The sequence below is a fragment of the Nicotiana tabacum genome, chromosome 3 (assembly GCF_000715075.1).
Source record: "Nicotiana tabacum cultivar K326 chromosome 3, ASM71507v2, whole genome shotgun sequence".
Lineage (NCBI taxonomy): Eukaryota > Viridiplantae > Streptophyta > Magnoliopsida > Solanales > Solanaceae > Nicotiana > Nicotiana tabacum.
Window position 1 is genome coordinate 94,206,711 of NC_134082.1, and position 27,401 is coordinate 94,234,111.

General features: G+C 43.4%; 1 protein-coding gene across 1 annotated transcript; it reads right to left on the minus strand.

Annotated features, from left to right (window-relative positions):
- Positions 1-1,993: 1,993 nt before the first annotated feature.
- LOC142176674 (uncharacterized) lies at positions 1,994-27,330 on the minus strand. Its single transcript, XM_075244799.1, has 7 exons — positions 27,041-27,330; positions 26,393-26,563; positions 26,147-26,299; positions 25,694-25,868; positions 25,161-25,652; positions 2,573-2,808; positions 1,994-2,429 (listed from the first exon to the last, which is right to left on the minus strand). The coding sequence occupies exons 1-7, from the start codon at positions 27,328-27,330 to the stop codon at positions 1,994-1,996; spliced, it is 1,953 nt and encodes a 650-aa protein (XP_075100900.1).
- Positions 27,331-27,401: the final 71 nt, after the last annotated feature.

The following is a 27,401-nucleotide window of genomic DNA, read 5'->3' on the forward strand; positions in this document are numbered from 1 at the left end:
AGATGTGATCATCCTCAACCTTGAATAAGTCGGCATAAAAACCTTGAACTTCCTCCTCATACACCTTTGAAGAATCATTTGTGAACAAATGTGTCCACTGTTGAAACTCATCCATCTCAACCAACTGTCTCATACCAGCCTCCTCCAAGATATTAGTGGAAAATTTGCGGCCCTATAGCACCTTTTGGCTCCTCAATCTCTCTTTCCCAACACTTCTTGGTTCACCAACTCTGGCCCTCTTTGAGGATCCAGGTTCTTCATTAGTATCAGCTCTTCTTTTAGTAGATTTGCGAACATTCTTCTCTTTTTTATCAGACTTCACAGACTTTTCACCCAATTCTTCCATCACACCAGCACCAGACTCTTCCATAGACTTATCACCAGATTCTTTCACTACATTTTTTGCTAGAGACAAAATCATCAGAATTGTTCAGATTTTTAGCTGAAACAAAAGATCTCCTTTTTGGCTTGGGGAAACCATGCATCTATGAGAGCTTTCTAGTCAAGGAACCAGGTTTCTCGGCTTCTTTCTCATCCACATTCACGACAGGCACTAACTTTTTACTTATAACTTTCCCATATTTCACCAACGTTTTTCCCATTGACTTAGCTTGGCTATTCTTAAGAGCAGACTCAAGAGCCTCCTTCCTTTTCAACCTTGTAGTGGGTCGCTTAGGAGTAGACTCTTGAGCAACCATTGGTCTACGCCTAGTCAAGCTTGCTATTGGCAAATCATCAGAATCATCTTCATTATCCCCTTTTTCTTCTTTGAACACAGACTCTTCCTTATGCACCACCATATACAAAGGCTCAACATCAAAATGAGGAGAAGGAGCAGGGTCAGTGCTTACCTGGGGTTTTGGAGAGGACACCTGAGTTGGATCCTCCGAAGGGGGATCAGGTCCTCCAACAGGTTTCCCAGTATCACATTTATGTGCCGATGGTTCAACAGGCACAAGATCTTTACCCTCTCCAATAGTCTTAGACTCTTCCCCCTGAGTCTCAAAACCATCCTTACCTCCTTAGACAAAAACGCCTTCAATAGCTATGGACAACATGTTCTCTATTGCTTTTTTCTTCTGTACACCCATGGAAAACTCAGGAGAAGAAGGAGCATCACCTATGGACATAAGATCAGGAGCAGTCTTTGTTGAGTCAACATTATCAAAACCCTTAGTTGATCTACCTTTGACCCTTCTTCCATATGAGAACTTGAGATTTCCTGATTTTCTTCTTTGTCAGCAGTACTCTTTTCATCCCCTTTTCCCGGCGAAGAAGGAGAAGAGCTCTAGGCTACAGATTTTTTGGGAGTAGAAATTTTGTGACTCCAATGAGAACCAGAACTCGATTGGGTAGGAGAAGAGACAAAATGTAGGGGTGACTCTGTCCTAGGGTTTTGGGTAGTAGTAGTATGGAGTGAGGAGTCTAATATCGGTGTTTCAGCAGGTGAGGACTCAATGGGGTTGTCGCTTGGAACACTCGAGGTTGATTGATTTTCAGTCATAGTGAGAAGAAGAGAGGGGATTTGGTAGTTTGAAGAGAGAAAGAAGTAGGAGGGTTTTGAAATTTGATGGGAGGAGTTGTGACATTGATGGATGTATTTATGATGGATGAGGGACTGATTAAGAAAGGGCAGCAGTTTTGGGAGTTTGGTTGGTTTTCAATGGGTGAGACGTTTGGGTTCAAAAGATACGAAGAAAACAATTGGCATACTGATGATGTGGCACTTGTTTTAACCGTTCAAAATTGTGCATGAGAGAACAGAGAAACTACTAACTTGTGTCAGGAAAACCAGGTTCTCTCATAAATCTTGCATTTGTAAGCTTTGCCCTTTTTACCATCATACACTGTCTCAACTACTTATTTGCTCTGTAATTATCATGCATGTCTACCTATAACGGTATAGAGGTGAGTTAGACTTTGCCAAAAAATACTTTTTAGCTAATTTTACCTGAACATTTCTTTCATAGCCAATTGTTGAGGGGCCAAGTTCTCAATTGGGTTTTATCAACCCCAGTGCCAGACGATTTTTCTCAAAGTGTTCTCTGCTCAGGGCTTTGGTAAATATATCTGCAATTTGATCTTCAGTGCTGTAGAATTTCATGCATATAAGCCCCTTTTCAACATTGTTTTTGAGAAAATAATGACGTACATCAATGTGCTTGGTTCTCTTATGTTGAATTGAATTTTTTGCCATGTTGAGTGCATTTGTATTATCACATAAGAGAGGTACGCAGTCTGAGAATACTCCAAAATCTTCCAACTGCTGCTTGATCCACAGTAGTTGAGCACAACAAGAGGAAGCTGCTACATATTCTGCTTTTACAATTGAAAGTGCCACTGAGTGCGCTTCCTTGTACCCCATGAGATTAGGCAAAAACCCAGGAAATGTTCCATTCCAGACGTGCTTTTCCTGTTCACTAGATATCCTACATAATCAGCGTCAGCATACCTAATAAGATTAAATATGTCACCTGAGGGATAGTAGAGAACCAGGTCTTGCGTTCTTTTGAGATATCTCAATATTCTCTTGTCAGCCTTCAGATGAGATTCCTTTGGATTGGATTGAAACCTTGCACAAAGACCCACGTTGAAAACAATGTCTGGTCTGCTTGTAGTGAGATACAGGAGTGACCCTATTATCCCTTTATACATGGCCTGATTTATAGGGGAATCAGGTTCATCCATGTCTAGATGGGTAGCTGTGGCAATAGGGGTGTCGATGACTTTTGATGCTTCCATGTCAAACCTTTTCAGCAGCTCGTTGATGTACTTTTGCTGACTTATCAATGTTTCCTTTTGAGATTGCTTCACTTTAAGTCTTAGGAAGAAATTTAATCATCCCATCATACTCATCTCTCATTCACTCCCCATGAGTTTTGCAAATTCTTCACAAAGAGAGTCAGATGTGGCTCCAAAAATGATATCATTAACATATACCTGAACAATGAGCAGGTTCCTCCCCTGTTTCTTCAGAAAAATGGTATTGTCAATTTTTCCTCTTGTAAAGCCTTTTTCTAGAAGGAATTTTGACAACCTTTAATACTGTCACGACCCGGATTTTCCACCCTCAGGAGTCGTGATGGCGCCTACTCATGAAAGCTAGGCAAGCCGAGTATTATAGATTCACTACCTCTTTTATTTAGCCCCTTTTTAATAGTTTAAATCAAGATGCAATCAACAGTGAAATATTAACAATAATTAAATACATGCGGAAGACGTAATCTGATAACTTAGCCAAAAACAAGTACGACAATATCAAGTACATCTCTACCCAGATCGGTGTCACAATATCACAGACCATCTACGAATACTACAACCAATTGTCTGGAAAGAAAGATACAATCTGTCTTTAAAGTAAATGAAAACAGAATATAAAGATAGAAGAGAACGTCGGGGCCTGCGGGCGCCTGTAGGACTACCTCAGGATCTCTGACTGGACTGAAGGCAGCCACCCAAAGCTATGGTCCAAAAGCTGCCGCTCGGTGATCTGCACACAGTACAAAGTGTAGTATCAACACAACCGACCCCATGTGCTGGTAAGTGCCTGGCCTAACCCCGGCGAAGTAGTGACAAGGCTAGGACCAGACTACCAAATAAAGCGGTGCAGTTATATAATATATAGCGGAAAATAAAACAGAAATAAACAAGTAAAGATGTGAGGGGGACATGCTGCGGGGGAATATCATTTACCAACAGTAATTTAAGAGAAAACATAAAGAACAATTTATAATTCATAGCAAAAGAATAAGGAACTCGTAACCAACCAATAAGCACTTTTATTAACTATTGTTGCGGCGCGCAACCCGATCCAAATCATAAAAATACTGTTGCGGCGTGCAACCCGATCCATATCATTTATCACTGTTGCAGCGTGAAACCCGATCCAATCATATTATTGTTGCGGCGTGCAACCCGATCCAAATATAATATTGTTGCGGCGTGCAACCCGATCCAAATATAATATTTTTGCGCCGTGAAGCCCGATCCACATATATAGTTCAACACCAATCATAAAGGGAGTCCCGACAAGGGATCAATAAAGAAACAACACTATCCCGACAAGGGAATCGACAGTATAAGTAAATACATTCCGGAAAGGGAAAATCAATTATAACCAAACTTGTTCCAACATCTAACTTCCTCAACTAGCACCATTACTCAATCATAAGTGATTTCCACGAGAATAATCATAATCCGTGCTCAACACAGAGAATCAACAATTTAGGCATTCGTAGTATTTGTTAAGAACACAATAATTTCAATTTAAGACTCACGGTCATGCTTGACACCAACGCATAGGTACTCGTCACCATGCCTATACATCGTACTCAACAAGTAACACGTAGCAAATAGGACACAACTCCTAATCCCTCAAGCTAAGGTTTGACCAAACACTTACCTCGAACTTTCACGGTCAACTCAAGCCTCAAACACCGCTTTTCCTTTAGAATTCGCCTCCGAACAACTCGTATCTGGCCCAAATTGATTTAACAATATCAATAAATACTAAAGAATTCATACCCAATGCTTAATTATAGATTTCCTATCATTCTTCACAAAAGTCAAAAATCGACCCCGGACTCGCCTGGTCAAAATACGAGGTTCGGACCAAAACCCAATCACCCATTCACCTACGAGCCCGAATATGTAATTAGTTTCGAAATCCGACCCCAAAACGAGGTCTAAATTCCATTTATACAAAAAGCCCTAACTCCACCCAAATCCCTAATTTTCTTCCTTTAAGAACATGATTTATGCCTATAAATCTAATGGGTGTTAATGGAAATTGAAGAAAATGAGTCTAAGATTACATACCTATGAATTTGTGGTGAGGTTCTCTTTTAAAAATTGCCCAATTTGGAGTTTGGAAGAAGAAGTTATGAATTTTGGGTTTAATCCCGAATGTTCTGTTACTGTTTAAAAATCAATGGGCAGACCTTCATCACGTTCGCGATGGGTCTACTGTATTCGCGAAGAGCAGCCTTCCTCCGGCTTATGTGATCGCGAGTCCTCTTATGCGTTCATGAAGGGTTGGCCCCCTTGACCTTCGCGTTCGCGGGGCTGTGCACGCGTTCGCGTAGAGGAATGATCACTTCCTAGATCAGCCCCCCATTTACACTACATGTTCGGGGGAAATGGGTCGCGTTCGCGTAGAGCAAACCCCCAGTGCTCCGCGTTCGCGTCCCTTACCTCGCGTTCGCATTGAACAAATCCACCCCTACCCAATTTTCCCTTTCGTGATCGTGAAGCACAGAAGGCCTGTGCATCATAACAACAGTTTCTGCAATTTTCCTAAGTTAAAAATTCTCTCGAGACCTATCTGAAACTCACCCGAGCCCTCAGAACTCCAAACCAAACGTGCACACTACCTTAAAAACACCCTACAAACTTGCTCGTGCGATCAAATCACCAAAATAACATCAACAACTACGAATTTAGCATCAAAATCATGAAATCACTTAAGAACTTCAAATTTTCCAATTTTCTCAAATACAGTTCGATTCACGTCATTTCAAGTCCGTTTCTTACCAAATTTCACAAACTTATCTTAAATCACATATAAGACCTGTACCGGGCTCCGAAACCAAAATACGGGCCCGATACCATCAAGTTTTAAACACATTTCATTTCCAAAAACTCATAAATATTCCAGAAAATAATTTTCTTTAAAAAAATTCATTTCTCGGCCTTGGGACCTCGGAATTCGATTCCGGGCATACGCCCAAGTCTCATATTTTCCTACGGACCCTCCGGGACTATCAAATCACGGGTCCAGATCCGTTTACCTAAAATGTTGACCGAAGTCAACTTAAATTCATTTTGAAGTCAAAATTCATCATTTTTCACAAATTTTCACATAATGGCTTTCCGGTTACGCGCCCTGCGCACGAAAATCGAAGTGATGCTGAAAGAGGTTTTTAAGGCCTCGAAACGCATAATTAATTTCTAAAGCAAGTGACCCACATTCTCCACCTCTAAAACAACCGTTCGTCCTCGAACGGACATAAGAAGGAAGTACCTAAGTCGGGGAAAAGATGGGGATAACGGCTTCGCATATCGGACTCGGACTCCCAGGTTGATGCCTTAGCAGGCTGACCTCTCCACTATGCATGAACAGAAGGGAAACTCTTCAATCTCAACTGACGAACTTGCCGGTCTAGAATAGCTACCGGCTCCTCCTCATAAGACATGTCGTTGTACAACTGGACAGTGCTAAAATTTAACACGTGGGATGGATCGCCGTGATACTTCCGAGCATGGACATATGAAACACTGGATGCACGGCTGATAAGCTTAGCGGCAACGCAAGTCTGTAAGCCACCTCCCCCACTCGCTCAAGAATCTCAAACAGGCCAATGAACCTAGGGCTAAGCTTGTCGTTCTTCCCAAATCTCATCACGCCCTTCATAGACGACACTCGAAGCAATACCCGCTCACTGACCATGAAAGCCAAATCACGAACCTTATTGTTGACATAACTCTTTTGCCTAGACTGAGCTGTGCAAAGCCTATCTTGAATGATCCTGACCTTGTCCAAGGCATCCTGCACCAGATCCGTACCCAACAATCGAACCTCCCCCAGCTCGAACCATCCAATCGGTGACCGACACTGACTACCATACAAAGCCTCATAAGGAGCCATCTAAATACTCGACTGATAGCTATTGTTGTAAGAAAACTCTGCTAAAGTCAAAAACTGATCCCACGAGTCAATGACATAAGCTCAGAGCATATCCTCCAAAATCTGAATAGTCCGCTTGGACTACCCGTCCGTCTGAGGATGAAACGCTGTACTCAACTCAACCTGTGTGCCTAACTCTCGCTGAACTGCTCTTCAGAAATGTAAGGTAAACTGCGTACCTTGATCCGAAATGATAGACACGGGCACACCATGAAGATGAACAATCTCCCGGATATAGATCTCAGATAACCTCTCGGAAGAATAGGAGACTGCCATAAGAATGAAATGTGCTGACTTGGTCAGCCTATCAATAATAACCCACACTACATCGAACTTCCTCTAAGTCTATGGGAGTACAACAATGAAGTCCATAGTGATACACCCCATTTCCACTCAGGAATCTCAATCTTCTGGAACAAACCACCGGGCCTCTGATGCTCGTACTTAACCTGCTGACAGTTCAAACATCGAGCCACATGAGCAACAATGTCCTTATTCATTCTCCACCACCAATAATGCTGCCGCAAATCCTGACACATCTTAGCAGTGCCCGGATGAATAGAGTACCGAAAACTATGGGCCTCTTCTAAAATCAACTCTCAGAGTCCATCCACATTAGGAACACAAACTCGACCTTGCAATCTCAAAACTCCATCATCTCCTAAGGTAACTTGCTTGGCACCTCCGTGCTGCACTGTGTCTCTAAGGACACACAAATGAGGATCATCATACTGCCGACCTTGGATACACTCCAATAAAGAAGAACGGGTGACTATGCAAGCTAACACACGACTGGGCTCAGAAACATCCAAACTCATGATCTGATTGGCCAAAGCCTGAACATCCAAAGAAAGCGGTCTCTCACCGACCAGAATATAAGCGAGACTGCCCATACTGGCTGACTTCCTACTCAAAGCATCGGCCACCATATTGGCCTTTCCCGGATGATATAAGATGGTGATATCATAGTCCTTTAATATCTCCAACCACCTTCTCTGCCTCAAATTTAGCTCCTTATGCTTGAACAAATATTGTAGACTCTTGTGATCTATGAACACCTCATATGCTATGCCATACAGATAATGCCTCCAAATCTTCAACGCGTGAACAATGGCTGCTAACTCCAAATTATGAACCGGATAGTTCTTCTCATGAATCTTCAATTATCGTGAAGCATATGCAATGACCTTTCCATCCTGCATCAAAACTGCACCAAGTCTAATACGAGATGCATCACAATAAACTATATATGGCCCTGAACCTGTGGGCAAAATCAACACCGGTGCCATAGTCAAAGCTGTCTTAAGCTTCTGAAAGCTCACCTCACACTCATCTAACCACCTGAACTAGGCACCCTTCTGGGTCAACTTGGTCATTGGGGATGCAATAGAAGAAAACCCCTCCACAAACCAACGATAGTAGCCTGCCAAACCCAAGAAACTCTGGATCTCTGTAGCTGATGCAGGTCTAGACCAGTTCTCAACTGCCTTTATCTTCTTCAGATCAACCTGAATACCCTCTGCTGATACAACATGACCCAAGAGTGCAACTGAACTCAACCAGAACTCCCACTTCGAAAACTTGGCATACAACTGACTATCCCTCAAAGTCTGAAGAACCACCCTAAGATGCTGCTCGTGCTCCTCCCGACTGCGGGAATAGATCAAAATATCATCAATGAAGACTATCACGAACGAATCCAAGTAAGGCCTGAACACTCGGTTCATCAAATCCATAAAAGCTGCTGGGGCATTAGTCAACCCGAATGACATCACCAAGAACTCATAATGCCCGTATCGAGTGCGGAAAGCTGTATTAGGGACGTCGGATGCCCTAATCCTCAACTGATTGTAGCCAGATCTCAAGTCGATCTTTGAAAATACCTTGGCACCTTGAACCTGATCAAACAAATCATCAATCCTCGGCAATGGATACTTATTCTTGATTGTAACCTTGTTCAACTGCTGGTAATCTATACATATTCGCATCGATCCATCCTTCTTCTTAACAAACAATACTGGAGCACCCCAAGGCGAAACACTAGGTCTAATGAAACCTTTTTCAAGCAAGTTTTGCAACTACTCCTTCAACTCTTTCAACTCAGGCGGGGCCATATGATACGCTGGAATAGAAATGGGCTGAGTGCCCTGAGCCAAATCAATACAGAAGTCAATATCCCTGTTGGGTGGCATACCCGGCAGGTCTGAAGGAAATACCTCAGGAAACTCACGAATAACATGCACAGAATCAATAGAAGGAACCTTGGCACTAGAATCACAAGCATATGCCAAATAGGCCAAATACCCCTTCTCGACCATACGCCGAGCCTTCATATAAGAGATAACACTACGGGTAGAATGACCAGGAGTCCCTCTCTACTCTAAACGAGGTAGACCCGTTAAGGCTAAGGTCACAGTCTTGGCATGATAGTCCAAGATAGCATGGTAAGGTGATAACCAGTCCAACCCCAATATGACATCAAAATCAACCATGTCCAGAAATAAAAAATCTACACGAGTCTCAAGACCCCCAATCACAACTATACACGAACGATGGACTCAATCTACCACAATAGAATCACCCACCAATGTAGACACATATACAAGGGCACTCAAGGAATCACTAGGCATGACCAGATATGGTGCAAAATAAAATGACACACAGGAGTATGTAGATTCCGGATCAAATAAAACTAAAGCATCTCTGCTACAAACCAGAACAATACCTGTGATAACTGTATCGGAAGCCCCAGCCTCATTCCTGGCTGGAAGAGCATAACATCGGGGCTGGGCCCCACCACCCTAAACTACATCACTAGGACGACCTGCTGTTGTGGCTGGCCTCCACCTCTAGCTGCCTGACCTCCACCTCTAATACCTCTACCTCCACCTCTAGCACCTCTACCCCCACCCCTAGCTGGCGGAATGGGTAGTAGAATACTTGGCACCTGAACCATATCACGGGAACCCTGCTGGTGTGACTGAAAACCCACCAATCTCGGACAAGCCCTTTGGATATGACCATACTCACCGCACTCAAAGCATCCACCTGAATGTTGCAGCTGAGGAAACTGAGACGAACCCTGGAGACCTGAATGACTACCCCGAAAACTCTAGAGCGACAGTGAACTAATAGGAGCTGGTGGTACACTATAGGGTTGCTGATCAGAATACTACATATGAGAACCACGGCCACCCGAAGCGCCGTGAGAAATCTAAAGTGCTGACTGAAAAGGCCTAGGAGGATGGCCTCTACCATACGAATCCTTGCCTCCAGATGAGGTGACACTGAATCTGCCTGAATGACAAGGCCTCTTGTACTACCCCTAACCACCCCCCGCGACAGAACCATCTCAACTCTCCTGGCCACATTGGCCGCCTCCTAAAAAGAAATCTCACTCCCTGTCTCCTTAGCCATCTGAAGTCAAATCGGTTAAATAAGTCCCTCAATGAACCTCCTCACCTTCTCTCTCTTTCGGTGGGAAGTATGATAAAAGCATGACGGGCCAAGTCGATAAATCTGGTCTCATACTGAATAACGGTCATAGAACCCTACTGGAGATTCTCAAACTACCTCCGATAGATCTCTCTCTGAGTGATAGGGAGAAACTTCTCTAGAAATAGCTGAGTAAACTGCTCCCAATTCAAAGCCGGTGATCCGGATGGTCTAGCCAAACAATAATCTATCCACCAAGTCTTGGCGGATCCAGACAAGCGGAAGGTAGCAAAGTCAACCCAATTGGTCTCCACTATCCCCATGTTCCTGAGAACCTCATAACAGCTATCTAGATAATCTTGGGGATCCTCAGAAGATGCACCGCTGAAAGTAGTAGTGAAGAGCTTGGTGAACCTGTCCAATCTCCACAAAGCATCGGCAGACATAGCTGCTCCATCACAGATCTGAGCTATCACACCCGGTTGAACTATTCCAACTAGCTGAACTGCTGGAGTCTAAAACTGGGGATCTATCTACTCCGGAGTGCAAGTAGCAGGAGTCTAGGCTCTTCCTACAACCTGAGAGACGACTGGTGCTACAGGAAGCAAGCCTGCCTGGGTGACACTCTCCATAAGACCCACTAGACGGACCAGAGCATCCTAGAGTACTGGGTAGCAACAAAATCCTCTAGGACCTGAGCTGGGCCCACCAGAACTATTTGGGCCGGAACCTCATCATCAAACTCCACTTGAGGCTCCGCCGTTGGTGCTGCTACTTTGGGCTGAGCTCTGCCCCTACCTCGGCCTCTAGCATGACCTTGGCCTCGCCCTCTGCCCCTCGTGGGAGCTGCTGCTGGGGGATCGGGCTGATGATCGGTGGATGAGGAAGTGCGTGTTCTCACCATCTGCGAAAGAACAGAGTATAAATTCAATTAGTATTGAGAAACCAAACCGCACGACATGAAAGAATAAATACGAAGTTTTTCCTAACTGTATAGCCTTTAGGGAATAAATACAGACGTCTTCGTACCGATCTCTCAGACTCTACTAAGCTTGTCCGTGAATTATGAGACCTATGTAACCTAGAGCTCTGATACCAACTTGTCACGACCTAGATTTCCCACCCTCAGGAGTCGTGATGGCACCTACACGTGAAAGCTAGGCAAGCAGAGTATTATAGATTCACTAACTCTTTTATTTAGCCCCTTTTTAATAGTTTAAATCAACATGCGATTAACAGTGAAATATTAACAATAATTAAATACATGCGAGAGACATAATCTGATAACTTAGCCAAAAACAAGTACGACAATATCAAGTACATCTCTACCCGGAATCGGTGTCACAATATCACGAACCGTCTACGAATACAATAAACAATTGTCTGGAAAGAAAGATACAATCTGTCTCTGAAGTAAATGAAAACAAAACATAAAGATAGAAGAGAACACTGGGGCCTGCGGACTCCTGCAAGACTACCTCGGGATCTCTGACTGGACTGAAGGCAGCCACCCAAAGCTATGGTCCAAAAGCTGCCGCTCCAGGATCTGTACATAGTGCAGAGTGTAGTATCAACACAACTGACCCCATGTGATGGTAAGTGCGTTGCCTAACCCCGGCGAAGTAGTGACAAGGCTAGGACCAGACTACCAAATAAACTGGTGCAGTTATATAATATACAACGGAAAATAAAATAGAAATAAACAAGTAAAGATGGGAGGGGGACATGCTGCGAGGGAATATCATTTACCAACAGTAATTTAAGAGAAAACATAAAGAACAATTTAGAATTCACAGCAAAAGATTAAGGAACTCGTAACCAACCAATAAGCACTTTTATTAACTATTGTTGCGGTGCACAACCTGATCCAAATCATAAAAATATTGTTGCGGCATGCAACCTGATCCATATCATTTATCACTGTTGCGACATGCAACCCGATCCAATCATATTATTATTGCGGCGTGCAACCCGATCCAAACATAATATTGTTGCGACGTGCAACCCGATACAAATATAATATTGTTGCGCCATGCAACCCGATCCACATATACAGTTCAACACCAATCATAAAGGGAGTCCCGGCACTGGATCAATAAAGAAACAATATTATCCCATCAAGGGAATCGATAGTATAAGTAAATACGTCCCGTCAAGGGAAAATCAGCTATAACCAAACTTGTTCCAACATCTAACTTCCTCAACAAGAACCAATACTTAATCATAAGTGATTTCCACGAGAATAATCATAATTTGTGCTCAATACAGAGAATTAACAACTTAGGCATTCGTAGTGTTTGTTAAGAACACAACAATTTCAATTTAAGCCTCACGGTCATGCTTGACACCAACGTATAGGAACTCGTCACCATGACTATACGTCGTACTCAACAAGTAACATGTAGCAAATAGGACACAACTCCTAATCCCTCAAGCTAATGTTAGACCAAACACTTACGTCAAACTTCCACGGCCAACTCAAGCCTCAAACACCGCTTTTCCTTTAGAATTCGCCTCCAAACAACTCATATCTAGCCCAAATTAATTTAACAATATCAATAAATGCTAAAGAATTCATACCCAATACTTAGTTATAGATTTCCTATCATTCTTCCCAAAAGACAAAAATCGACCCCGGACCCACTTTGTCAAAACACGAGGTTCGGACCAAAATCCAATCACCCATCCACCCATGAGCCCGAATATGTAATTAGTTTCAAAATCCGACCCCAAAACGAGGTCTAAATTCCAGTTATACAAAAAGCCCTAAGTCTACCCAAACCCCTAATTTTTTACCCTTAAGAACATGATTTAGGCCTAGAAATCTAATGGGTGTTAATGGAAATTGAAGAAAATAAGTCTAAGATTACATACCTATGAATTTGTGGTGAGGTTCTCTTTCAAAAATCACAGAATTTGGAGTTTGGAAGAAGAAGTTGACTTTTGGGTTTAATCCCGAATGTTCTATTACTGTTTAAAAATCACTGGGCAGACCTTCATCGTGTTCGCGATGGGTCTGCCGTGTTCGCGAAGAGCAGCCTTCCTCAGGATTACGTGATCGCGATGGGTTGCCCCCCTGACCTTCGCATTCGCGGGCCTGTGCACGCGTTCGCGTAGAGGAATGATCACTTCCCAGACCAGCCCCCTATTTACACTACGCGTTCGCGTAGAGCAACCTCCTAGTGCTCCGCGTAGAGCAACCCTCTAGTGCTCTGCGTTCGCGTCCCTTACCTCACGTTCACATTGAACAAATCCACCCCTGCCCAATTTTCACTTTTGCGATCGCATGAAGGGCTTTTCGATCGCGAAGCACAGAAGTCCTGTGCATCAGAATAGCAGTTTCTACAATTTTCCTAAGTTCAAAAACCTTCCGAAACCTATCCGAAACTCACCCGAGCCCTCGGGGCTCCAAACCAAACGTGCACACTACCTCAAAAATGCCCTACGGACTTGCTCGTGCGATCATATCACCAAAATAACATCAACAACTACAAATTTAGCATCAAAATCATGAAATCACTTAAGAACTTCAAAATTTTCAATTTTCTCAAATACGGTCCGATTCACGTCATTTCAAGTCCGTTTCTTATCAAATTTCATAGACTCATCTTAAATCACATATAAGACCTGTACCGGGCTCTGGAACCAAAATACGGGCCAAATACCATCAAGTTTTAAACACCTTTCATTTCCAAAAACTCATAAATATTCTAGAAAATAATTTACTTTAAAAAAATTCATTTCTCGGGCTTGGGACCTCGGAATTCGATTCCGGGCATACGCCCAAGTCCCATATTTTCCTATGGACCCTCTGGGATTGTCAAATCAGGGGTCCGGGTTCGTTTACCCAAAATGTTAACCGAAGTCAACTTAAATTCCGTTTACCCAAAATTCATCATTTTCACAGATTTTCACATAATGGCTTTCTGGCTACCCGCCCGGACTGTGCATGCAAATCGAGGTGATGCTAAAAGAGGTTTTAAGGCCTCGAAAAGCAGGATTCATTTCTAAAACAAGTGATGACCTTTTGGGTGATCACACATACCAAGCCCGAGGAGCCTATTTTAGCCCATACAATGCCTTATCCAGTTTGAATACATCCTCAGGATGCTTGTGACACTCAAATCCAGGAGGCTGCTTAACATAGATTTCTTCTTTCAGGTAGCCATTTAGAAATGCACTTTTGACATTCATTTGGAATAGTGTGAACTCCATATGAGATGTGTGACGACCCGACCCGTCATCTTAAGAATTAATGCTTCGATCCCTTATTAACTACATTCCCCGAGTCTATTTCTGCTATTTTGATTCGCCGGAAGTTTTGGGACACTTAGTCCCTAAATGAGAGCTTAAGTGTTGGAAAGTTGACTGTAGTCGAAACAATGTGAAGACAAGCTCGGAATGGAAATCCTATGGTTCCGTTAGCTCTGTTGGGTGATTTCGGGGTTAGGAGAATGTTTAGATTGTGTTTTGGAGGTCCGTAGCTAATTTAGGCTCGAAATGTTGAAGGTTAAAATTTGAAGTTTCCGGTTCGATAGAGAGATTTTGATTCGAATGTCAGAATGGAATCCCAAGAGTTGCAGTAGTTCCGCTGTGTCATTTGGAATATGTGCGCAAAATTTCAGGTCATTCGGACGTTGTTTGGTTGGGTTTTGATCAAAAGCGAAATTCGGAAGATTTTAGAAACTTAGGCTTGAATCTGATGTATTTTGGTTGATTTGATGTTGTTTGAAGTGTTTTGAAGATTGGTACAAGTTTGAATAAGGTATTAGGTGATGTTTGTGATTTTGGTTGAGGTCCCGGGGGCCTCGGGGTGATTTCGGATGGTCAACGGAGAGTTTGTAATTTTTGAGGAAGCTTCAGATTTTCTGCTTCTGGTATTTCTGCACCTGTGGATTGGGGACCGCAGGTGAGATGCCGTAGATGCGGGAAAAAGGAGCGCAGAAGCCGAAAGGGCCTAGGAAGGCTGGAACCGTAGAAGCGACTTAGGGGCCGCATCTGCGATGTCGCAGATGCGGAAAAAGGGATCGCAGAAGCGAAAATTGGGACATAAATAAAAACCCGCAGATGCGGTTCAAGGACCGCAAATGCACTAGCGCAAAAGCGGAAATTGGGCCGCAGATGCGAAAAGGCCTGGGCCAGAACATATAAATAGTTGCCTTCGCGAATTTGAGCTATTCTTTCACCATTTTCATCCGGGTTTGAAGCTTTTGAGAGAGATTTTTCAGGAAAACAAAGGGGAATCACTTGGAGGTAACACCCTTGACTTCATAACTCGTTTTTATGTGATTAAAAGCCTAATTAGTGGTGAAAATTTTGGGGAAAAAATGGGTAATTAGGGCTTGAGTTTAAGAGACCTTTAAATGAGAATTTGAGGGGTCATTTGGACTCCAATTTCAGTGTTCTTGTTATATATAGACTCGTGAGAGTACGAGGTTTCCGAAAATTTAAATTTCACCCGATTCCGAGATGTGAGCCCGAGGGGCATTTTGGTCATTTTACATAATTTCGCGTATTAGCTTAGACTTTAATTTTAGAATCAGTTACTTGAAGTGTTATTTACATTATGCAATTTAATTGAATAGATTTGGGCCATTTGGAGTCGAGTACTCGTGGCAAGAACGTAGTCTCGGGTTAATTTTTGAGGCGGTTCGAGGTAAGTGGCTTGTCTAACCTTGTGTGGGGGACCTTCCCCTTTGAATTTATATATTTGGTAATTGAAATGCCTTGTACGTGAGGTGACGAGTGCATACTTGTGCAAATTGTTGGAAATCCGATTTTCTCTAAGTATTGATTAGTATGTTTCTTTTCCGGCTTTCATTAGTTGTACTATTAAGCCTGTTGTTAGCTTAGGAAAGCATGTCTAAGTGATTTATTTGCTTTGATTGTCCAACTTGTTTACCTGAACTCTGTGCATCATGCTAGGCTAGAGTTAATTGTTGCCTTAATATGAAATTTCCATTTCTGAATATTTTCTCGCTGCTGCTGTGTATTTACATTGGGACTACGGATGTGGGATTCCGGTAGCGTAGCTCCCCCTTGTCTGTTTATTTTGGGAGTAGGGATATGGGATTCCGATAGATCCCCCTGCACAGTTATATGGAACTACAGGAATGCACCCGGCAGATTCCCCCATTACTGGGTATTTACATTTGGGACAATGGAACGGGATTCCGGTAGATTCTCGCGCACTATGAGTTGGACTACGGGACGGTATCATGAAAGACTTATCAGATATGTGTATTTGGGACTACATGACGGTATCCTTGGAGATCCCTGATCGATATTATTGGTGATGAGCCGTACTTTCTTTTCGTGTTTACCTCGCTTCTGCATAGTTGTTGTTATCCTGTATATCATAAGTTACTTTCCCTACCATATTTCATTATACTGTTCTATTCTATACTATCGAACTTTATATTTTTGTTTAATCTCAGTAGGGCCCTGACCTTCTTTGTCACTACCCGACCGAGGTTAGGCTTGGCACTTACTGAGTACCGCTGTGGTGTAATCATGCCCTTTCTACGCATGTTTTTCATGTGCAGATCCAGGTATCTCTACTCAGGCCTACCATCCTTGAGGGAGGCGACTACTCTAGAGACTTTGAGGTACATCTGCCGCATCCGCAAACTGAGAAGTCCCTTTCTATTCTAGCTGTTAAACATTGCCCTTATGTATTTTTCTTTCTTGTTAGATATTCTGGAGTTAGACTGTTAGATATTCCAAAGGCTTGTGTTTCCGTGAGTTCTCGGGTTTTGGGATAGTGTACTGGTTTTGAGAATGTTGTGTTGTATATGCCGAGCGACATTCTAACTATTTTTCCATTCAGTTATTTTGGCTTTTGATTATTTCTTCCGCAAGTTTCGTTTATGTTCCACATTTGTTAGGCTTACCTAGTCGTAGAGACTAGGTGCTGTCACGGTAGTTCACAGAGGGTGAACTGGGATCGTGATAAGTTGGTATCAGAGCTCTAGGTTCATAGGAGTCATGGATCACAAGCCGGTTTATTAGAGTCTCATTGATCGGTATAGAGACGTCTGTACTTATCTACGAGAGGCTATGTAACTGTTAGGAAAATTTTCACTTCATTTGATTTCCTTGTCGTGCGATATTTTGACATCATAATTCTTAACTTCTATCTTCTATTCTCTCACAGATGGTGAGGACGCATGCTACTCGAGATGATCAGGCACCCGCACCCCCTACTGCAGCAGTTAAAGGCCGGGGCCGGGGCCGGGGTAGAGGCCGAGGATGCGCACGTGGTGCAGCTAGAGCACCTATGCAAGTTGCCGCTGAGGTACCACCAGCAGTTCCAGCCGAAGTCCAGGCACCTGACACGCCTACTGCTACTACTACTCTAACCCTTCAAGAGACTTTGGCGCAGTTCATGAGCATGTACACCACCTTGGCTCAGGAAGGATTGCTCCCCCTTGTTGCAGCCACATCCTAGGCCAGGGGAGGAGCATAGACTCCCGCCGTCCGCACTCCTGAGCAACGAGTGCATGTTGAGCTGGTCCCTGAGATTATTCCCCTGCCGCCTGCAGTGCCAGTTCAGCCCGAGGATAGGGCAGTGGCTTCCGAGGATGAGAAGTTGAGGCTTGAGAGGTTCAAGAAGTACAAGCCTCCTGTACTTAGTGGTCTAACATCGGATGATGCTCTGGGATTTCTAGATGAGTGTTACCGCATTCTCTGTACCATGGGTATATCAGGATCGAGCGAGGTTTCGTTCACTACCTTCCAGCTTCGAGGGGCCGCCTATGAGTGGTGGCACACCTATGAGTTAGACAGTCCGGATAAGTATTTCACTAACTTGGGCTTAGTTTTCAGATTTGTTCCTGAGGGAGTATGTTCCTCAGAGCCTCAGGGAAGCATGGCACGCAGAGTTTGAGCATTTGTGTCAGGGTACAATGACTGTCTTAGAGTATGCTGTCCATTACACTAGCTTGGCTGGACATGCCCCAGCCTTGGTTTCTACTATCCGCGAGAGGGTTCGCCGATTTATTGAAGGCCTTATTCCTAACATCAGATCTAGCATGGATTGTGAGTTGGAGATGGATATTTCTTATTAGCAGGTGGTGAGCATTGCTAGGAGGATTGAGGGTATGCATGCTAGGGAGAGAGAGGAGAGGGAGGCCAAGAGGTCTCGAGAGTCGGGCCACTTCTCTAGTGCCCGTGCCCCAGCTGCAGGACGTCATGGTAGGGGTTATATGAGTCGCCCTATTCATTCAGCTCTTCCAGCAGCCAGTAGTGCTCTAGCTCCTCCTAGGCCTCAGGAGCCTTATTATGCACCTCCGATTTCTAGCGCGCCTCCTGCGCGGGGTGCTTTCTGAGGTCAGTCCAGCAGACCTAGCCCTAGCCAGTCATAGCCACCATGTCCTCCCAGAGCTTGTTTTGAGTGTGGTAACACATACCATATGGCGAGTGATTGCTCCAGACTTAGGAGGGGTGCACCTCCACAGACTTCTCAGCCACAACGTGCCCCGCAGAGTTCTCAGGCTATGGTTGCCGCTCCAATTGCTACCCCACCTGCTTAGCCAGCTAGAGGTAGAGGTCGGGGAGGTATAGGTCGCCCTAGAGGGGGAGGCTAGACCATATACTATGCCTTTCCTTCCAGTACCGAGGTTTTTTCCTCCGATTCTGTCATCACAGGTATTATACTTGTTTGTCACAAAGATGCATCAGTTCTATTCAATCTAGGCTCCACTTACTCTTATGTGTCTTCTTATTTTTCTCCACATCTAGGTGTACCTCGGGATTTTTTGAGTTTCCCTATTTATGTTTCTACCCCTGTGGGAGATTCTCTTATTGTGGACCGCGTTTATCGGTCGTATTTGGTTGCTCTTAGTGGTTTTGAGACCAGAGCCAATTTATTGGTATTTAGCTTGGTTGATTTTGATATTACCTTGGGCATGGACTGGTTTTTGCCCCATTATGCTATTCTTGATTGTCACGCCAAAATCGTGACGCTGGCTATGCCAGGTATACCACATATTGAGTGGAGGGGTGCTTTAGATTACACTCCCAGTAGAGTTATTTCTTTTCTTAAAGCTCAGCGTATGGTTAAGAAGGGGTGTGACGCGTATTTAGCTTATGTGAGAGATATCAATATTGATACCCCTCCAGTTGATTCAGTCCTAGTAGTACGGGATTTTCCTGATGTGTTTCCAGCTGACCTTCCAGGCATGCCGCCTGATAGAGATATTGATTTTGGCATTGATCTGTTGCCGGGCACTCAGCTCATTTTTATCCCTCTGTATCGTATGGCTCCTCCTGAGTTGAAGGAGTTGAAGGATCAGTTATAGGAATTTCTTGATAAGGGTTTTATTCGGCCTAGTGTATTGCCTTGGGGTGCTCCTATCTTGTTTGTGAAGAAGAAGGGTGGTTCTATGCATATGTGTATCGATTATCGCCAGTTGAACAAGGTTACAATGAAGAACCGCTATCCTTTGCCTCATATTGATGATCTGTTTGACCAGCTTCAGGGCGCATATGTGTTTTGTAAGATTGATTTGCGCGTAGGTTACCATTAGTTGAAGATTCGGGAGTCAAATATCCCAAAGACTATTTTCAGGACTCGATATGGTCATTACGAGTTCCTTGTCATGTCATTTGGGTTGACCAATGCCCCAACAACCTTTATGCATTTGATGCACAGTGTGTTCTAGCCATATCTTGACTCGTTCATCATTGTATTTATTGATGACATTCTGGTGTATTTCCGGAGTCGGGAAGATCATGAGCAGCACCTGAGGACTATGCTTCAGACTCTGAGAGAGAAGAAGTTATATGTTAAGTTCTCGAAATGTGAGTTTTAGTTGGATTCAGTGGCATTCCTAGGCCACGTGGTATCAAGTGAGGGTATTCTGGTGGATCCGAAGAAGATAGAGGTCGTGCAGAGTTGGCCCAGACCATCCTCAGCTACAGAGATCCGTAGTTTCCTTGGTTTGGCGGGTTACTACCATCGTTTTGTGGAGAGGTTTTCATCGATTGCAGCCCCTATGACCAGACTGACCCAGAAGGGTGCTCCATTCTAGTGGACGGAGGAGTGTGAGGTGAGCTTTCAGAAGCTCAAGACAACTTTGACCACAACCTCAATTTTGATACTGCCTACAGGTTTGGAGTCTTATACGGTCTATTGTGATGCCTCAAGGGTTGGCCTCAGAGCGGTGTTGATGCAGGACGGTAGGGTGATTGCCTACGTATCCAGACAGATAAAGATATATAAGAAGAACTACCCTGTTCACGACCTTGAGTTAGCTTCCATTGTTCACGCCCTGAAGATTTGGCGCCATTATTTATACGGAGTTCCTTATGAGATTTATACTAACAACCGGAGCTTGCAACACCTGTTCAAGCAAAAGGATCTAAATTTGCACCAGAGGAGATGGTTAGAGTTTCCGAAGGACTATGATATCACTATTTTGTATCACCCGGACAAGGCCAATGTAGTGGCTAATGCCTTGAGTCGCCGGGCGGAGAGTTTGTGGAGTTTGGCATATTTATCAGCATCGGAGAGGCCTATGGCGATGGATGTTCAGGCCTTAGCCAACCAGTTTGTGAGATTGGATCTTTCAGAGCCTAGTCGGGTTCTAGCTTGCATAATTTCTCAGTCTTTCTTATTTGATCGTATCAGGGAGCGGCAGTATGATGACCCTCATTTGCTTGTCCTCAAGGACAAGGTTCAGCACGGTGATGCTAGAGATGTGACTATTGGTGATGATGGGGTATTGAGGATGCAGGGTCGGATTTGTGTACCCAATGTTGATGGGCTGCGAGAGTTGGTTATAGAGAAGGCCCATAGTTCGTGGTATTCCATCCATCCGGGTGCCGCGAAGATGTATCAGGATTTGAGGCAGCACTATGTTGTGGAGGCGGATGAAGAAAGATATAGTTGGATTCGTAGCTCAGTATCTCAACTGTCAGCAGGTGAAGTATGAGCACTAGAGATCGGGTGGGTTGCTTCAGCAGATAGAGATTCCAGAGTGGAAGTGGGAGCGAATCACCATGGACTTTATAGTTGGACTCCCACGGACATTGAGGAAGTTTGATGCTATTTGGGTGATTGTGGATTGGCTAACCAAGTCTGCTTATTTCATTCCTGTGTGTACTACTTATTCTTCAGAGTGGTTGGCGGAGATTTATATCTGGGAGATTGTTCGCCTGCATGGTATTCCAGTGTCCATCATTTCAGATAGAGGTACTCAGTTCACATCATGATTCTGGAGGGCCATTCAACATGAGTTAGGTACTCGGGTGGAGTTGAGTACAACATTTCACCCTCAGACGGATGGACAGTCCGAGCGCACTATTCAGATTCTTGAGGATATGCTCTGTGCGTGTGTGATTGAGTTTGGAGGGTCTTGGGATCAGTTCTTGCCATTGGCGAAGTTTTCTTATAACAATAACTATCAGTCCAACATTCAAATGGCACCGTATGAGGCTTTATATGGTAGGCGGTGTAGATCTCCGGTGGGGTGGTTTGAGCCATGTGAGGCTAGACTATTGGGCACAGACTTGTTTCAGGATGCTTTGGAGAAGGTTAAGGTGATTTAGGATAGACTCCGTACATCCCAGTCCAAACAGAAGAGTTACGTGGATCAGAAGGTTTGCGATGTTTCCTATATGGTTGTAGAGCGAGTTCTTCTTCGGGTTTCGCCTATGAAGGGCGTTATGAGGTTTGGGAAGAAAGGGAAGTTGAGTCCGAGGTTTATTGGCCCTTTTGAGATATTGAGGCGTGTTGGGGAGGTTGCTTATGAGCTTGCCTTACCTCCCAGCTTGGCAGGGGTTTATCCGGTATTTCATGTTTCGATACTCCGGAGGTATCATGGTGACCCGTCGCACGTGTTGGATTTCAGTTCAGTCTAGTTGGACAAGGATCTATCTTATGTTGAGGAGCCAGTTGCAATATTGGACAGGCAGGTCAGAAAACTGAGGTCAAAGAACATTGCATCAGTGAAGGTTTAGTGGCGGGGTCAGCCAGCCAAGGAGGTGACCTAGGAGATCGAGCAAGATATGTGCAGCCGTTACCCTCATCTTTTCACTACTTCAGGTATGTCTCTATGCTCATTCAGGGACGAATGAATGTTTAAGTGTAGGAGGATGTGATGACCCGTCCGGTCGTCTTAATAAGTAACGCCCCGATCCCCTATTAACTACTTTTCCCGAGTCTATTTCTGCTATTTTGATTCACCGGGATGTCCGATTTTGAGTTTCGGAGAGTTTGGGGACACTTAGTCCCTAAATGAGAGATTAAGTATTGGAAAGTTGACCTTAGTTGGAACAGTGTGAAGATGACCTCAGAATGAAAATCTGATGGTTCTGTTAGCTCCGTTGGATGATTTCGGGGTTAGGAGCGTGTTCGGATTGTATTTTGGAGGTCCGTAGCTAATTTAGGCTTGAAATGCCGAAGGTTGAATTTTTGAATTTTTCGGTTCGATAGCGAGATTTTGATCCGAGGGTCAGAATGGAATTCCGAGAGTTGCAGTTTGTGTCATTTGGGATGCGTGTGCAAAATTTCAGGTCATTCGTACGTGGTTTGGTTGGATTTTTGATCAAAAGCGAAATTTGGAAGATTTTAGAAACTTAGGCTTGAATCCGATGTGTTTTGGTTGATTTGATGTTGTTTGAAGTGTTTTGAAGATTGGTACAAGTTTGAATAAGGTATTAGGTGATGTTTGTGCTTTCGGTTGAGGTCCCGGGGGCCTCGGGGTGATTTCGGATGGTTAACAGAGAGTTTGGAATATTTGAGGAAACTTCAGATTTTTTGCTTCTGGTGTTTCCGCACCTGCGGATTGGGGACCGCAGGTGCGATACCACAGATGCGGGCAAAAGGAGCGCAAAAGCGGAAAGGGCCTGGGAAGGCTGGAACCGCAGAAGCGACTAAGGGGCCGCATCTGCGATGCCGCAGATGCGAAAAAAGGGATCACAAAAGCAAAAAATTGGGACTTAAGTGAAAAACCGCAGATGCGGTACCCCAGAAGCGGAAATTGGGCCGTAGATGCGAATATGCCTCGGCCAGAACATATAAATAGTTGCCTTTATGAATTTGAGCTATTCTTTCACCATTTTCATTCGGGTTTGAAGCTTTTGAGAGAAATTTTTGAGTAAAACAAAGGGGAATCACTTGGAGGTAACATCCTTGACTTCATAACTCCATTTTATGTGATTAAAGGCCTAATTAGTGGTGAAAGTTTTGGGGAAAAAAATGGGTAATTCGGGCTTGAGTTTAAGAGACCATTAAATGAGGATTTGAGGGGTCATATGGACTCCGATTTCAATGTTCTTGTTATGTATATACTCGTGAGAGTACGAGGTTTCTGAAAATATAAATTTCACCCGATTTCGAGACATGATCCCGATGGGCATTTTGGTCATTTTACATAATTTCGCGTATTAGCTTAGACTTTAATTGTAGAATCAGTTACTTGAAGTGTTATTTACATTATGCAATTGAATTGAATAGATTTGGGCCATTTGGAGTCAAGTACTCATGGCAAGAACGTGGTCTCGGGTTGATTTTTGAGTTGGCTCGAGGTAAGTGTCTTGTCTAACCTTGTGTGGGGGACCTTCCCCTTAGGATTTATATATTTGGTAATTGAAATGCCTTATACATGAGGTGACGAGTGCGTACTTGTGCAAATTGTTGGAAATCCGGTTTTCTTTATGTATTGATTAGTATGTTTCTTTTTCGGCTTTCATTATGTGTATTGTTAAGTCTGTTGTTAGCTTAGGAAAGCATGTCTAAATGATTTATTTGCTTTAATTGTCCAACCTGTTTACCTGAACTCTGTGCAGCATGCTAGGCTAGAGTTAATTGTTGCCTTAATATGAAATTTTCATTTCTGAATATTTTCTCGCCGCTGCCGTGTATTTACATTGGGACTACGGATGTGGGATTCTGGTAGCTCCTCCTTGTCTGTTTATTTTGGGACTACGGATGTGGGATTCCGGTAGATCCCCCTGCACAATTATATGGAACTACGGGAATGCACCCAGTAGATTCCCCCAGTACTGGGTATTTACATTTGGGACTACGGAATGGGATTTCGGTAGATCCCCATACACTATGAGTTGGACTACGGGATGGTATCCCGAGCGACTTATCGGATATATGTATTTTGGACTACAGGACGCTATCCTAGGAAATCCCCGATCGGTATTATTAGTGTTGAGCTGTACTTTCTTTCCGTGTTTACCTCGCTTCTGTATAGTTGTTGCTGTCCTATATATCATATGTTAATTTCACTGTCGTATTTCATTATACTATTGTATTCTATACTATCGAACTTTATATTTTTGTTTAATCTCAGTAGGGCCCTGACCTTCCTCATCACTACCCGACCGAGGTTAGGCTTGGTACTTACTGAGTACCGCTGTGGTGTACTCATGCCTCTTCTGCGTATGTTTTTCATGTGCAGATCCAGGTACCGCTACTTAGGCCTACCATCTTTGAGGGAGGCGACTGCTCTAGAGACTTCGAGGTACATCTACCGTGTCCGTAGACCGAGAAGTCCCTTTTCTATTCTAGCTGTTAAACATTGCCCTTATGTATTTTTCTTTCTTGTTAGATATTCTGGAGTTAGAGTGTTAGATATTCCAAAGGCTTGTGTTTCCGTGAGTTTCCGGGTTTTGGGATAGTGTACTGGTTTTGAGAATGTTGTGTTGTATATGCCGAGCGACATTCTAACTATTTTTCCATTCAGTTATTTTGGCTTTTGATTATTTCTTCCGCAAGTTCCGTTTATGTTCAGCATTTGTTAGGCTTACCTAGTCGTAGAGACTAGGTGCCGTCACGGCAGTTCACGGAGGGCGAACTGGGGTCGTGACAAGATGCAAAGGCAATAAGAATTCTAATGGCTTCTATTCGAGCAACAGGAGCAAATATTTCATCATAATCAATCCCTTCTTCTTTATTGTAGCCTTGAAATACAAGTCTTGCCTTGTTTCTTGTTGTATTTCCAAACTCATCAAGCTTATTCCTGAATACCCACCTGGTCCCTATGATAGTTCGATCTGCAGGTCGAGGAACCAGGTGTCATACCTTGTTTCTTTCAAATTGGTGCAACTCTTCTTGTATTGCTGTGATCCAGTCTGCATATTTCAACGGTTCTTTGATATTTTTGGGCTCATTTTGGGAAAGAAAGGCTGAAAAGGTAAGTGAGTTTCTTGCTTTTGATCTGGTTTGAACTCTTGAGTCAAGAGGGGTGATTATGTTGTCAAGGGGATGTGAGCTTTTATGCTTCCAATTTGGTACCTGAATTTCATTGGCAGAGGACTCAGGTATGTCTAACTGAGGTTCTTGGGCACTTCTTACTTCAGCAAGTGGAGTACCTTGGACTGCATCAACAACTCTATTTTCAGCTTCAGTTGGTGTAATCATGGGACCAGGTTCCTTTCTAATAGATGGAGGTGTACTAAAATCATTTTCACTGGATTCTTTTACATTACTCATCATGTCTGCTTTTCCATTTGCCATGTCAATAACTTCTCCTGGAACAGATAAGGGTTCTCCATCTTGATCAACATGTTTGTCCTTTTCACAGAAGAGGTGAGATCCGAAGATCACATGTATACTTCCTCAACACATTGAGTCCTTTCGTTGTATACTTTGTCAGCTTTGCTTTGAGATGGGTAACCCAGAAAGATTCCTTCATCACTTTTGGCATCGAATTTTTCAAGAGCTTCTTTTCCATTGTTAAGAACAAAGCATTTACACCCAAAAGTCCTAAGATGTGTCTGCTTGGGCTTCCTTCAATTCAGTAGTTCATATGGAGTTTTGTTTAGAAGGGACCTGAGCATGCACCTGTTCACCAAGTAGCGAGCAGTGTTGACAGCTTCTACCTAGAAATTCTTTGCAATCCCACTATCAATCAATATTGTCCTTGCCATGTCTTCCAGAGTTCTATTTTTACTCTCCACAACACCATTTTTTGAGGTGTTCTTGGAGCCGAGAAATTGTGAGTGATACCATTTTCCAAACAAAACTCATCAAACTTGGCATTATCAAACTCTATCTCATGATCAGACCTGATGCAGGCTGCCTTATTACCTATCTTCATTTGGATATTTTTGACAAAAGCAACAGACACTTCAAACGTTTCATCCTTGGTTCTGAGAAATAAGGTCCAGGTGAATCTGGAATAGTCATCAACTGTCATAAAGATGTATTTATTTCCTCCTCTGCATAGCACTCTCATATGTCCACATAGATCCATGTGAAGAAGATCAAGTGGCCTTGAGGTGCTGACTTCCTTTTTGGGCTTGAATGAGGACCTGACTTGCTTGCCTTTTACACATGCATCACACACTTTGTGATCCTTGAAACTTGAATTGGGCAGACCACAAACCAGGTCCTTCCTAACCAATTTGTTCAGCAATGTGAAGCTTGTATGACCCAGCCTTCTATGCCATAGTTCAACATCATCATCAACGACACTTAGACAACTGAGATCAACATTTAATAGAGACTCAAAATCAGCAGCATAGATATTTTTGTATCTTTTTGCTACGAGAACCACCTTACCTTGTCACAAATCTAGAAAACACTGCAAGCTATACTTCAACGCGTTCACATAGTACATATTTTCGATTGAGTGTGAGAGAGACTTCCCAATCCTTCCAACTACTAGTATGTATCCTATCTTGCCATTTCCAAAGGACACACTCCCTCCTTGCAGGGCCTTAAGTGAAAGGAAATCATTTGTACTTCTAGCCATATGCTTTTATCAGCCATTATCCATGTATCATTGTAGGATACTTCATTTCACTGTTCCCTGCACAAGAAAATTAGGAGTTAGACTTAGGAACCCAAACGAGTTTGGGTCCCTTTTAATGAGGAAAGGGGTGAATGAGGGATCTTCTGGTCCAAACAGGCATCATGCGTTTTTTATATGATGGACCAGATTCTCTACTAGTAGTTACTTTTTCAGCGAAATCTTTGTTTTTATGCTATGACTGAAACCTGGCCTTACAGTTTTCTTTAAAGTGCCCGGTGTTACCGCAGTGAGTGCATCACTTGCAACTTCCTTTCCCTTTTGAGAATTTTTAGGCCTACTCTTCATATTAAGTTCCCCAAGTGTTTCCTTTAAGTCCACCACCACCACTAATAGGTCATCTCTCTCATGCTCAATGTTAGCAACTCTCTCAGCTAAGATTTCTTTTTCTTTTCTTACACACTCAATGATCTCTTTTAGGTCTACCACAACAACCATTAGATCATCTCTTTCATGTTCTACATTTGTAATTTTTTCATCTAAGGTATTCTTATCTTTCTTTAGGTTCT

Excerpts from the sequence above, each read along its gene's own strand:
- LOC142176674 (XM_075244799.1), bottom strand. The coding sequence starts at position 27,330 with ATGGTTGTTGTGGTAGACCTAAAAGAGATCATTGAGTGTGTAAGAAAA. Across the intron at positions 25,653-25,693 it reads GGACTCAATGTGTTGAGGAA|GACAAACATGTTGATCAAGA; the intron begins GTATACATGTGA and ends TTCTGTGAAAAG. Across the intron at positions 2,809-25,160 it reads ACCAATTTGAAAGAAACAAG|CAATCTCAAAAGGAAACATT; the intron begins GTATGACACCTG and ends CTTAAAGTGAAG.